The sequence below is a fragment of the Aegilops tauschii genome, chromosome 4 (assembly GCF_002575655.3).
Source record: "Aegilops tauschii subsp. strangulata cultivar AL8/78 chromosome 4, Aet v6.0, whole genome shotgun sequence".
Classification (NCBI taxonomy): Eukaryota; Viridiplantae; Streptophyta; class Magnoliopsida; order Poales; family Poaceae; genus Aegilops; species Aegilops tauschii.
Genome location: NC_053038.3, coordinates 506,913,961 through 506,927,514, shown reverse-complemented (window position 1 = coordinate 506,927,514; position 13,554 = coordinate 506,913,961). Strand labels below are relative to the sequence as shown.

General features: G+C 44.8%; 1 protein-coding gene across 1 annotated transcript; it reads left to right on the top strand.

The window, feature by feature from the left end:
• Positions 1 to 1,945: 1,945 nt before the first annotated feature.
• On the top strand, positions 1,946 to 4,038 carry LOC123493563 (uncharacterized). The gene is made up of 2 exons (XM_045227269.2): positions 1,946 to 2,827; positions 2,915 to 4,038. Exons 1-2 carry the CDS (start codon positions 2,018 to 2,020, stop codon positions 2,954 to 2,956), a joined length of 852 nt encoding a protein of 283 aa, XP_045083204.1. The 5' UTR covers positions 1,946 to 2,017; the 3' UTR covers positions 2,957 to 4,038.
• Positions 4,039 to 13,554: the final 9,516 nt, after the last annotated feature.

The window sequence follows — 13,554 nt, the reverse complement described above, 5'->3', positions numbered from 1 at the left end:
ACATCACCATATGATTAACACCCGTAGTTCACATCGCCATGTGACCAACACTCAAATACTAGAGTCAGTAATCTAGTTCACATCGCCATGTGATTAACACCCAAACAGTACTAAGGTGTGATCATGTTCTGCTAGTGAGGGAAGTTTAGTCAACGGGTCTGCCAAATTCAGATCCGTATGTATTTTGTAAATTTCTATGTCTACAATGCTCTGCACGGAGCTACTTTAGCTAATTGCTCTCACTTTCAATATGTATCCGGATTGTGACTTAGAGTCATCCAGATCGGTGTCAAAGATTGCATCGACGTAACTCTTTACGACGAACTCTTTATCACCTCCATAACCGAGAAATATTTCCTTAGTCCTCTAAGGATATTTTTGACCGATGTCCAATGATCTACTCCTAGATCAAAATTGTACTCCCTTACCAAACTCAGGGCAGGGTATACAATAGGTCTGGTACACAGCATGGCATCATTTATAGAACCTATGGCTGAGGCATAGGGAATGACTTTTATTCTCTTTCTATCTTCTGCCGTGGTCGGGCTTTGAGTCTTACTCAACTTCACATCTTGCAACACAGGCAAAAACTCTTTCTTTGACTGTTTCCATTTTGAACCACTTCAAAAACTTGTCAAGGTATGTACTCATTGAAAAAACTTATCAAGCGTCTTGTAAGCCATAGCTGGTTCCCATCGATTTTTGTTTATGGTCTTTTGTGATTGTTTCTCTTTCTCTGTTGAATTCTTACCAGTTTTGATGGGTTTTTGTTGATTTTATTTATTTTCTAGTTTCACTTTCCTTTTAGTTTTTTAATTGTATGCGTTTATTTTCATTTTTCTCTTTTAATTTGTGAACAATTGTAATACATGTCTACTTTGAAAAATGGGTAACCAGTTTGTAAGTCTGACTAGCTGCCAGTTTTTTATCCAAAAGCGGAGGGCTACTTGAACTGGGCCATCCATGCGTTCGGCCACTATCCATCTCTAAGGATCAATAAGAGCGATGAATAGTACCTCCCTACCACGCAAGAGCTATATCTTGGCGAATCCTATGTGGCGCTTATGCGCCCGCTCGCAAACTGGTGCCTGCAGGGCGCGGCTACTTAAACTGGTGTTTTTTTGAATGTTCTATGTGCCGGTGTTTATTAGTTTTTCTTTTCATTTTTAGATTTCTGTACTAGTTTCCTTCAGGATTTTTTGGTTTTTTGGTTTTCCTTTTTCTAATACATGTCTACTTTTTTCAATACATTTGTTTTCCATTTTTGCACACCTTGAAGATTTTTGTTATACACATTGAACATTTTATAAATACATGATGATTTTTTTCAAAAATACATGTACACAATTTTTCAAACACACATTGAACATTTTTTAAATGATATGAATCTAATTATTTAATCTATGTGATATTTTTTGAAATTTTTATATATTTTGAAATTGTTGCAAACTTTTTTTAAAAAAGTGTGAAGTTTTGTTTCAAATGGCACATATATGTTTGAGTGGTGTGAAATATAGTTTTGATTTACGTGGTAGTTTCTTTAACTTGTTTTTAAGTTTGCACGAACATTTTTTTTTGAAACACATGACTACTTTTTAAATGTAGTGAACATTGTTTTAATGCTATCAACATTTTCTAAAAGACTTGCGGACAAAAATTTTATGCTGCGTTAACATTGTTCTAATACTATATATTTGGAACACTTTTAAAATTTATTAGTAAATTAAAATTTCGAATATATGTATCTAGAATTATTTCAATGTGATTAAACAATGGAAAAAAAGGAGCTAATGAAGAAGCAGAGAAGAAAAACGAACGATCATGCAGTGGTGTGCACCGCGACGGACCCCATGTATTGACCGAACGTTCCCCATGTATGCTTCTGGCGCGAGGTGGTGTGCACCGCTCGATTTGGCTAGCGGCCACGAGCATGCATGATCATGGCGTCGCGCTGTAGTAGATTCCAAAAACAAAAAAAGCGGATTTGCACCAGACGACACGACTCACCTGCCCATATATGCGTGTCATGCCCGTGCTCAGCCCGATGCATCATGCACCACCACACCCGTCAAGCTCCAACGCTGAGCCTGAGCGCATGGAGGGCAGCACGTCGTTGCGGCACCTCGTCGAGTACGAGTGCTTCTTCTTCGGGTGGCTCGACGACAGCGCACGGCACTCGCCGCCGTCCTTGGACCGCCTCGTCCACAGCGTCGGTCATTCCTTCCGAATCTCAACGTCGTCCTCCTTCATCGACTTGTACCCCCACGACGATCTCTTCTCCATCGACTTAGACTTAGCCACGGCGGCGAGCGACTTCGACTTCGACCTGCCGGTAGTAGACGATGCCGCACCGTCCCCGATGCTGCAGATCAGCGCGAGCCGCCTCCTCCCCTGCGACTGCGAGCCCGGAGGCGGCGGCGGCTCCGGCGCGCAAGAAGCCGGCGACGAGTCGGTGATCACCAGTCGGCATCACAGTGCGGACGCCCCGAGCGCGCTGTGGTTGTCAGCCTTGTCGTCGCCGGTCTCCCACTCGGCGCGGAGCACGCTAGTCTCGCTGAGTGCGTGCACCAGCGCGACGAGCAAGCACTCCAGGTCGCGGTCGACGTTGTGTGCCGGGAGGCGCCGCGCGGGGTCGTCGGCGCCCTGGAAGGTGCTGCGGTTCGTGATGCCACTGTACCGGAAGGTCAGGGCGATCGCGCGGAGGCACAGCAGCAGGTTCACGTTGGCGGCGAGCCCGGCGCGCGGGGCCACGTCGAGCATCGCGTACCACGGCAGGGCCGCCGACACGGACGTCCATGACGCCATCCACTATAGCAAGAAGTCCAGCGTAAGTGCATCTCAACAGTAGCGCACGCACATGCACACGCGCTCATTCATGCTTGCTGATTAATGAGTAATTTCATCTCTGTTTCAGGGATCAGGTGTGCAGGAGACTAATCACATGTCAGCCAAATGATTTTCTAAATCCGTGACAGGTTAAATAAACCCCTTCTGTATATTACAAAAACACGACGATTTGGAGATTTCTATAAAATATACTACCTCCATCTCAAAGTATAGGACGTTTTTTAGGCCATAGTTTTAGACATCTTATATTTTAAGACAGAGGTGATCTAACAGATATTATAGTATTAGTTTACGGAGGGAGTAGTTTGTAACAGAAAGGGAAAATGTAACAGATATTACAGTTTTCATATGAAATGAAGTTCAATGGGGTCAGTAGGAAAATTTCCTAAAGGATTATGTCAAAATACTAAACACCGAATATCCATGGGAATAACCATGTATGTCCTGACCTTCAGAACGAATGTTATTTCGACAACGAGTCACTCAGATTATTCCCACCAACCTAACTCAGATCGTTGTTTTTATCGCTTCAGTTTTTTTTCCTCATTACCTTGGCAGAGCTTCGGTCTTATATGACTTAGCTCTTTGCTATCGTATCCCGCGATGCTACATTATGAGTCAATAAAAACATACTTTATCAGAAAAATATGTCCAAATCGAATTACACAGGAGCGTCTCAAAAAAGACTAGTGACGGACTAATACATATGATATATGAACTAGCGTCGCCATCGATCGATCAACATGATCCTGTGCAAGAAAGCAACTCCACAACGGGAACACGACCCAGAATCCCGATTTACTATGATAGTGGCAGTAATGATAAGGCAGGAGGGTCGTTTCTTGAAAGATACCGGCTGATCACGTGTCACATGGTCATGGTGCCACGAGAGTAGGATTTAACCGAAAAAGACTTTCGCCCCGCTTTATAAATAAAGCAAACCGCCACAGAGCACACATACATGGACTAGTTCAAATACACGCACCCAAGTCTCACACACAAGTATGAAGGTTCTGCTGAGGGCACAGGTCAACAAGCCCAAAAAAACTAAAAGAGAAGAGCCGGGGGCCCCAACAAGCATCTAATCGGGTTCCAGCGGTGGCGAAGGGGGCGGTGGAGACAGACGGACGGCCATCGAGCGGAGATCGGCGATGAAGGCAGAGATGGCGTCCCGGTCATCAGGGCGGCTAAGCGGCCGCCAGAGCTGCAAGAAACCAGACAGTTTGAAGATAGCGTCAGTAGCCCATCGGAGAGGAGCGCGCTGGATCACCAGCTTATTACGGATCGTCCAGAGGGTCCAAGCGATGACCCCAATCTCAAGCCACCTAATGTGGCGAGAGGCCAAGGGGGAGGACTGGAGTTCCGAATACAGGCTGGGGAAGTTGGTGTGGCACCAATTTCCACCCACCACCTCACGGAAGCAACTCCACACGAATTGCGCAGACACACAGGAAAAGAAGATGTGGTTCGAGTCTTCGGGGTGGCGCAAAGCGGGCAAAGGCCAGTGCCCGGGCCATTACGTTTGCGGACCTCCACGCCCGACGGTATCCGACCGCGAATCCACTGCCACATGAAGATCCGGATTTTCAGAGGCAAGCGGATGGAACAAACCGTCGCGAGGGGGGGAGGGGCGGAGGAGGGGGCGATGGCATGGTGGAGAGACTTAGTGGAGAATTGGCCCGAAGGCTCGAGCCGCCATCGCACTTGGTCCGGGCCACCGTCCACCACAGGCTCGTGGAGGGCCACGCAATCTAGTAACTCACGCCAGGTGGCGGACTCCGGGGGGCCAAAGGGCCTCCGGAAAGCAAGGCGCCCTAAGTCAATAAGGGCCCTCTCAACTGAGATCAAGGGGTCTACAACTACCACTAGTAGAAAAAGGGGCTTTGGTTCAGCCAGAAAAGAGCATTAATACCGGTTGCATTACGAACCGGGACTAATGTGAGCATTAGTCCCGGTTCGAGCGGCAAGGGCACCGTACAGGCATTACACCCGGTTCAAATGGGACCTTTAGTCCCGGTTGGTGCCACGAACCGGTACTAAAGGGTGTGATGCCCATTAGTACCGGTTCGTGGCACGAACCGGTACTAAAGGTTTAACCTTTAGTACCGGTTCGTGCCACGAACCGGTACTAATGGGGTTGAGACCTTTAGTACCGGTTCGTACCCCCCCCCCCCAGTGTATCGCCTTTTCAGTTTTGTAAAAAGCAAAAAAAAAGGATAAAAACTTCAAAAGTTAAAATCCTTCGAGATGTAGTTATGTTACCACATCTACTAGTTAGGAAAATTTAAAAAATTAAATTTGGACATGTTTTGCAAAAAGTGTAGGGAAAATGTAAAACGGCTATAACTTTTGCATACGATGCCAGAAAAAAACGTATAATATATCAAAATGTTCAGCACGAAAATCAGGATCAGAAACAAGTAGTACTACTTTTACAAATTTCAAATTGGACATCGTAAGTGCACTTCCTATTTAAATTTGTAAAAACCAAGAAACAGAATAGAGAGTGCATCATATTTTTTTTCCAGTCAGCCTGTTGTGAAAGAGGATAAGATTATAAGGGTAAACTTGTAGCTCATGCATCCTCAAACAGTCACACCATTCCTAGTTTCAATCAACAACATAATGCATTTAAGTCAACTGGAACAACATTAGTCACAATATCTCCCAGCCATTAATTGAATGAATTAGGAGAGAGTGGTGATGAGTTATAAGAATAGAATATGAACTTGACACATGGCTAAAGGAAGAAGCAAATATGCGCAAGATTCTTGAACTGCTGCAGATGTTCTCACTTGCTAAATTATGGTGCAAGAATTATGCTAAAGTACAGAGCAATAAAACACAGAGGAAAAGATTGAACGGTGCTTTGCAGAGTTGAAAAATTGTCACATGAGGATGACATATAGTAGGCTGGCTACAAACGACAGTAACAATAAGAGAAACCAAATCCAAAAATATATGTGAACCTAGGTTTAGCAATTCCCCTTCCAGGCATTCATATTCCCAAATGCCGGTTTCAGACAAATTGGGGAAACTGATGAGCGGAAGAACTAAGTATGGATGCACATGAAGAATAGAAGAATCAAATTCATGCTCATACCTCGGATCACCTGATGTAAAGGATGATGGCCAGCTCCTATTCAACCATAGTGTCGACATCTCCGGAGGTGCAACGCCGCTATGTAGACACAATTGATCGCAGAGCAGATTCCCCATTTTCTGTAACCCTATCTCAGCCTGGTCTGGTGGTATAGCAAAAGGCGACGGGAGAGAGATGAACTGGGTGGGGGGAGTCGATTCGCTAGATTTAACTGCACCTCAGGGTTATTTTGTAAATGTGCCAGTAGGCTCCACCTAGATGGATCAGGTCCCTTCATTCCGCATATAATGGCCCACAAGCTATTGGAGCATTTGGTGCACCAGATCGTTCGGTCCACAGGATACGTTCTCGTTCCCCATGGATGCTTCTGGCGCGACGTGGTGTGCACCACTCTCGATCTGGCTAGCGGCCACAAGCATGCATGATCGTGCACTAGTAGAAAAAGGGTCAAATGTCAAGCACATTAGTGCCGGTTTTCTTTTGAGCCGGCACTAATGTGTGCATTAGTGCCGGTTCCAACGGCTAGCCAGCCGCTTTCATTAGTACCGGTTCGTGGCCGACCTTTAGCACCGGTTCGTGCCACGGACCGGTACTAAAGTGAGTGGTGGCAGGGTGTTGTCAGTCCGGGGCCCCTCCAGCACCTGTTGTACCGGTTCATGGCACGAACCGGTGCTAAAGGTCGTCCTACATAAGCCCTTCGTCCACCCGAGCTCGCTCTGTTCTTCCCCTTTCCCCTCTCCTCTCTGTTCTTCTCCTCTTCCTCTCGAGCTCATCACACATTTTGCCCAAAATTTGTCAAGATTTGAAGGCCCCCATCCATTCAAATGATCACAAAGGTTAGCAACTTTGTCCTTTCATCTCTCATTGCTAGATTAGCTCTTGCAATGCTTTGTATAGTGATTAATTTATGAGTTTAGTAATTTGGTAGAAAATATATGTGCTAGTATTTGATTTATATGCAATTTGTGGTCAAAACTAACACTTAGTTTGCATATGTAGGTGTGGTTTACTTAGTGCCTTCTAAATCTCCGTCGTAACCATAGTCGATCGCCCGCACCGTTCCGTCGCCGGCACCACCTTGTGGTGAGCCTCTTGTTCATGAATATTTTACATTACCAAATTGATGTTTGTGTGATTTGGATATATAGTTACTCGTATAATTATCTTACCCGTACGTTGTTTGTTATACATAGTGCCATGGTTTTGATATCCGTCCCCGTCGGCCCTCGTCCTTGTTATGATTCGGATGTGGTATATTCTCTTTTAAAACTAGTTGTTGCATTTTGTGTTTATGACAAATTATGCCCATCAAGTTGACATAGATATTTTTGTCTAGGAGGTTTGTGAACCGGAAATTCCAACCGACCCTATTGTCGAGAGGTTAAATTTAGTTGAAAGAGAAAACGAGTATTTGAAAGAAAAATTGAAAAGAATTGAGGGGGAGAAGATGGAATTGGAGTTGCATGTTGCCGATGTCGTCGATGATCACAAGATCAAGATGGAGAAAATGCGCTTGAAGATTAGAAAGATTAGAAAATATGCCATTGATAGTGAGGCTTGGTATCATTACGCTGTTGGATCAATTGTTACCTTAGTTGCGATCTTGATCGCATTTGTTGTTGCATTTAAATTCTTTAGTTAGAGAGTTATTTGTTTGTTGCATTTAAGTCTTGTATGAACCTTATGTATGAACTTTATGTATGAACTTTATGTATGAACTTGTATTAATTTGGTCTATTCGGTGTTGTGTAATGAAGATGAGCCGACAATGGATGTACGATGACCGATGCTCTCCCGAGTTCATTAATGGCGTGCAAACTTTTCTGCTTGCGGCTGAGGCAAACAAGCGGGCGGATGGTTTTATGCCTTGTCCATGTTTAGTCTGTAAGAATGATCACAATTACTCTACGTCAAGAACCATTCACGTCCACCTGTTTAAGTTCGGTTTCATGCCCCACTATAATATTTGGACCAAGCACGGAGAAAGAGGGGTTATGATGGAAGACAATGAAGAAGAAGAGGACGACGACAACTATCCTGGCCATGGGTTCCCTGAATACGATGATACAACAATGGGGGAAGAAGCTGAGCCGGCAATGCGGGAAGAAGCTGAAGAAGAGGCATCAGATGAGCCCGCTGATGATCTAGGTCGGGCCATTGCCGATGCAAAGAGAAACTGCGCAAGTGATTTGGAGAAGAAGAAGTTGCAGCGCATGTTAAAGGATCACAAGAAATTGTTGTACCCGAATTGCGAAGCTGACAAGAAAAAGTTGGGACCACACTGGAATTGCTGCAATGGAAGGCAGAGAATGGTGTATCTGACAAGGGATTTGGAAAGTTGCTGGTAATGATAAAGAATATGCTTCCAAAGGACAACGAATTGCCCGAGAGTACGTACGAAGCAAAGAAGGCTGTCTGCCCTCTAGGGTTAGCGGTGCAGAAGATACATGCATGCCCTAATGAATGCATCCTCTACCGCGGTGAGTACGAGGATTTGAACGCTTGCCCGGTATGCGGTGCATTGCACTATAAGATCAGGCGCGATGACCCTGGTGATGTCGAGGGCGAGCGCCCCAGGAAGAAGATTCCTGCCAAGGTGATGTGGTATGGTCCTATAATACCACAGTTGAAACGTTTGTTCCAAAACAAAGAGCATGCCAAGGCGATGCGATGGCACAGAGAAGACCGTAAGAAAGACGGAAAGTTGAGAGTACCCGCTGACGGGTCGCAGTGGAGAAAAATTGAGAGAAAGTACGGGAAGGAGTTTGCAGATGACGCAAGGAACGTATGGTTTGGTCTATGCGCAGATGGCATTAATCCTTTTGGGGAGCAGAGCAGCAACCATAGCACCTGGCCTGTGACTCTATGTTTGTATAACCTTCCTCCTTGGTTGTGCATGAAGCGGAAGTTCATTATGATGCCAGTGCTCATCCAAGGCCCTAAGCAACCCGGCAATGACATTGATGTGTACCTAAGGCCATTAGTTGAAGAACTCTTACAGCTGTGGAATGGAACAGGTGTACGTGTGTGGGATGAGCACATGAGGGAAGAATTTGACCTAAAGGCCTTGCTGTTCGTGACCATCAATGATTGGCCTGCTCTCAGTAACCTTTCAGGACAGACAAACAAGGGATACCGCGCATGCACGCACTGTTTGGATAATACCAACAGTATATATTTGGACAATTGTAGGAAGAATGTGTACCTGGGACATCGTCGATTTCTTCCGAGCAGGCATCCCGTAAGAAAGAAAGGCAAGCATTTCAAAGGTGAGGCGGATCACCGGACGAAGTCTCGCCACTGTACTGGTGCTGATGTACATGATATGGTCAAGGATTTGAAGATAGTCTTTGGAAAGGGTCCTGGCGGACAACCTGTTCCGAATGACGCTGACGGACGCGCACCCATGTGGAAGAAGAAATCTATATTTTGGGACCTGCCCTATTGGAAAGATCTAGAGGTCCGCTCTGCAATCGACGTGATGCACGTGACGAAGAATCTTTGCGTGACCCTACTTGGCTTCTTGGGCGTGTATGGGAAGACAAAAGATACACCTGAGGCACGGGAGGACCAACAACGTATGCATGGAAAAGACGGCATACATCAGGGTCATGCCAGCTACGCTCTTACCAAAGAAGAGAAGGAAATCTTCTTTGAATGCCTGCTCAGTATTAAGGTACCGTCTGGCTTCTCGTCGAATATAAAGGGAATAATAAACATGGCAGAGAAAAAGTTTCAGAACCTAAAGTCTCATGACTGCCACGTGATTATGACGCAACTGCTTCCGGTTGCATCGAGGGGGCTTCTACCGGATAACGTTCGATTAGCCATTGTGAAGCTATGTGCATTCCTCAATGCAATCTCTCAAAAGGTAATCGATCCAGAAATCATACCAAGGTTAGAGAATGATTTGGTGCAATGTCTTGTCAGTTTCGAGTTGGTGTTCCCACCATCCTTCTTCAACATCATGACGCACATCCTAGTTCACCTATGCGAAGAGATTAGCGTTTTGGGTCCTGTATTTCTACACAATATGTTCCCCTTTGAGAGGTTCATGGGAGTCTTAAAGAAATATGTTCATAACCGTGCTAGGCCAGAAGGAAGCATCTCCAAGGGCCATGAAAATGAGGAGGTCATTGAGTTTTGTATTGACTTTATTCCTGACCATAAGCCGATTGGTGTTCCTGAATCGCGGCATAAGGGCAGACTGGATGGAAAAGGCACGCTAGGAGGGAATCAAAAAATATGTATGGACGGACATTCTCTCACTGAAGCACACTACACAGTTAAACAGAATTCCGCCTTGGTGGCTCCGTATATGGACGAACACAAGAATTTTCTACGCTCTAAACACCCGGAGCGGTCTGATGACTGGATTACACGTGAACAAACCAGGAGTTTCGCCGGCTGGTTGCAGACACGTACCATGCATGACGCCTCTATTGAAGATGACCTGTACTCGTTGTCCCAGTTACCATCTTCGAATATAATGACTTTCAAAGGATACGAGATAAATGGTAATACATTTTACACGATCGCCCAAGATAAGAAGAGCACCAACCAAAACAGTGGTGTCCACTTTGATGCAACAATCAAGACCGGAAAGGAAACATATTATGGTTACATAGAGGAGATATGGGAACTTGACTATGGACGTGATTTGAAGGTCCCTTTGTTTCGGTGCAAACGGGTCAATATGACACGATATGTTGTAACGGAAGACCCGCAGTATGGAATGACAACAGTGGATCTCAACAATCTTGCGTATGCAGACGAACCATTCGTCCTAGCTAATGATGTGGCACAGGTTTTCTATGTGAAGGATATGTCTACCAAGCCGAGAAAAAGAAAAGATAAGGAAGCGAATGCATCATACGATGAGCCAAAGCGCCACATAGTTCTTTCTGGGAAGAGAAACATCGTGGGAGTGGATGACAAGACAGACATGTCAGAAGATTATGAAAAGTTTGATGAAATTGCTCCATTCACAGTGAATATTGACCCGAGCATTCAGTTAAATGATGAAGATTTTCCATGGCTACGGCGCAAAGGGACATACGTGAAGAAAAAGTTTCACACCCAAAGATCTGGGATGTGATCGGCTTCACTATCATCACTTTCTTTTGTGTTTCACACCCAGGAGGGAATCTCTGTAATAGTTAGGGTAGTTATGTGTTTTGGCATTTGAAACGCGAAGAAATTTTATGTGCAAACAAATTCTTTCATGCATTTACTAATTTTTTCAGGTAAATGACCCTGAAATTGAAAAGCATTTCAAATGAACTCAGAAAAGGTTGAAAGTTGGCATGGTATCATAATTTCACCCACATAGCATGTGCAAAAAAGTAGAGAGGGTTAGCGCAAAAACTGAATGCACTTCGTGTATAAAATGGACAATCTCTTTCGAAGTATCAGGGTTTCAGACGAAAACTCATCCGTTACAAAGGGATTTCATTTTTTAAATAACCTAAGCATTACCAAATTGAATATAATTATAAAACACACTAATAGTAAACATAAGAAATAAGAATCACTGAAAATCTATTTTCAAAGTTAAGTTATTCACAAACTAGTGATTCACACAAATTTTAAATAATTCAAAATGTAAACCATTCAAATTTGTAAACTACCGGCACTAACAGAAAGTTTGTAATTTTTTGTACCTAAAGCAAAAATATTCCCAAAGAAACTCTAAATACAGCAAAAAACAACTCAAAAATAAATAAACCAAAAATAAATAAAGCAAAAAATAAGAAAATAAAAAAGCCCACCTACTGGGCCAGAGCGGCCTGCATACGACTAGAAACCCATGAAGGAAATATGCCCTAGAGGCAATAATAAAGTATTATTTATTTTCTTATATCATGATAAATGTTTATTATTCATGCTAGAATTGTATTAACCGGAAACATAATACATGTGTGAATACATAGACAAACAGAGTGTCACTAGTATTCCTCTACTTGACTAGCTCGTTAATCAAAGATGGTTATGTTTCCTAGCCATAGACATGAGTTGTCATTTGATTAACGGGATCACCTCATTAGGAGAATGACGTGATTGACTTGACCCATTTCGTTAGCTTAGCACTCGATCGTTTAGTATGTTGCTATTGCTTTCTTCATGACTTATACATGTTCCTATGACTATGAGATTATGCAACTCCCGTTTACCGGAGGAACACTTTGTGTGCTACCAAACGTCACAACATAAATGGGTGATTATGAAGGTGCTCTACAGGTGTCTCCAAAGGTACTTGTTGGGTTGGCGTATTTCGAGATTATGATTTGTCACTCCGATTGTCGGAGAGGTATCTCTAGGCCCACTCGGTAATGCACATCACTATAAGCCTTGCAAGCATTGTGACTAATGAGTTAGTTGCGGGATGATGTATTACGGAACGAGTAAAGAGACTTTCCGGTAACGAGATTGAACTAGGTATCGAGATACCGACGATCGAATCTCGGGCAAGTAACATACCGATGACAAAGGGAACAACGTATGTTGTTATGCGGTCTGACCGATAAAGATCTTCGTAGAATATGTAGGAACCAATATGAGCATCCAGGTTCCGCTATTGGTTATTGACCGGAGAGGTGTCTCGGTCATGTCTACATAGTTCTCGAACCCGTAGGGTCCGCACACTTAACGTTACGATGACAGTTTTATTGAGTTTTGATGTACCGAAGGAGTTCGGAGTCCCGGATGAGATCGGGGACATGACGAGGAGTCTCGAAATGGTCGAGACATAAAGATCGATATATTGGACGACTATATTCGGACATCGGAAAGGTTCCGAGTGATTCGGGTATTTTTCGGAGTACCGGAGAGTTACGGGAATTCGTATTGGGCCTTAATGGGCCATACGGGAAAGGAGAGAAAGGCCTCAAAAGGTGGCCGCGCCCCTCCCCATGGTCTGGTCCGAATTGGACTAGGGAAGGGGGGCGCCCCCTTCCTTCTTTCTCCTTCTCCCTTCCCTTCTCCTATTCCAACAAGGAAAGGAGGAGTCCTACTCCCGGTGGGAGTAGGACTCCCCCTCCTGGCGCGTCTCTCCTCCCTAGGCCGGCGGCCTCCCCCTTGCTCCTTTATATACGGGGGCAGGGGGCACCCCTTGCACACACACTTGATATACGATATTTTAGCCATGTGCGGTGCCCCCCTCCACCATATTACACCTCGATAATACCGCTGCGGAGCTTAGGCGAAGCCCTGCGTCGGTGGAACATCATCATCGTCACCACGCCGTCGTGCTGACGCAACTCTCCCTGAACACTCGGCTGGATCGGAGTTCGAGGGACGTCATCGAGCTGAACGTGTGCTGAACTCGGAGGTGTCGTGCGTTCGGTACTTGATCGGTCGGATCGTGAAGACGTACGACTACATCTACCGCGTTGTGATAACGCTTCCGCTGTCGGTCTACGAGGGTACGTGGACAACACTCTCCCCTCTCGTTGCTATGCATCACCATGATCTTGCGTGTGCGTAGGAATTTTTTTGAAATTACTACGTTCACCAAAAGTGGCATCCGAGCCTGGTTTTATGCGTTGATGCTATGCACGAGTAGAACACAAGTGAGTTGTGGGCGATATAAGTCATACTGCTTA

What these genes read in the sequence shown, in the direction of transcription:
- LOC123493563 (XM_045227269.2), top strand. Translation starts at nt 2,018, where the DNA reads ATGCGTGTCATGCCCGTGCTCAGCCCGATGCATCATGCACCACCACAC. An exon ending in ACTATAGCAAGAAGTCCAGC is followed by an intron (nt 2,828 to 2,914) that starts GTAAGTGCATCT and finishes TCTCTGTTTCAG; the next exon opens with GGATCAGGTGTGCAGGAGAC.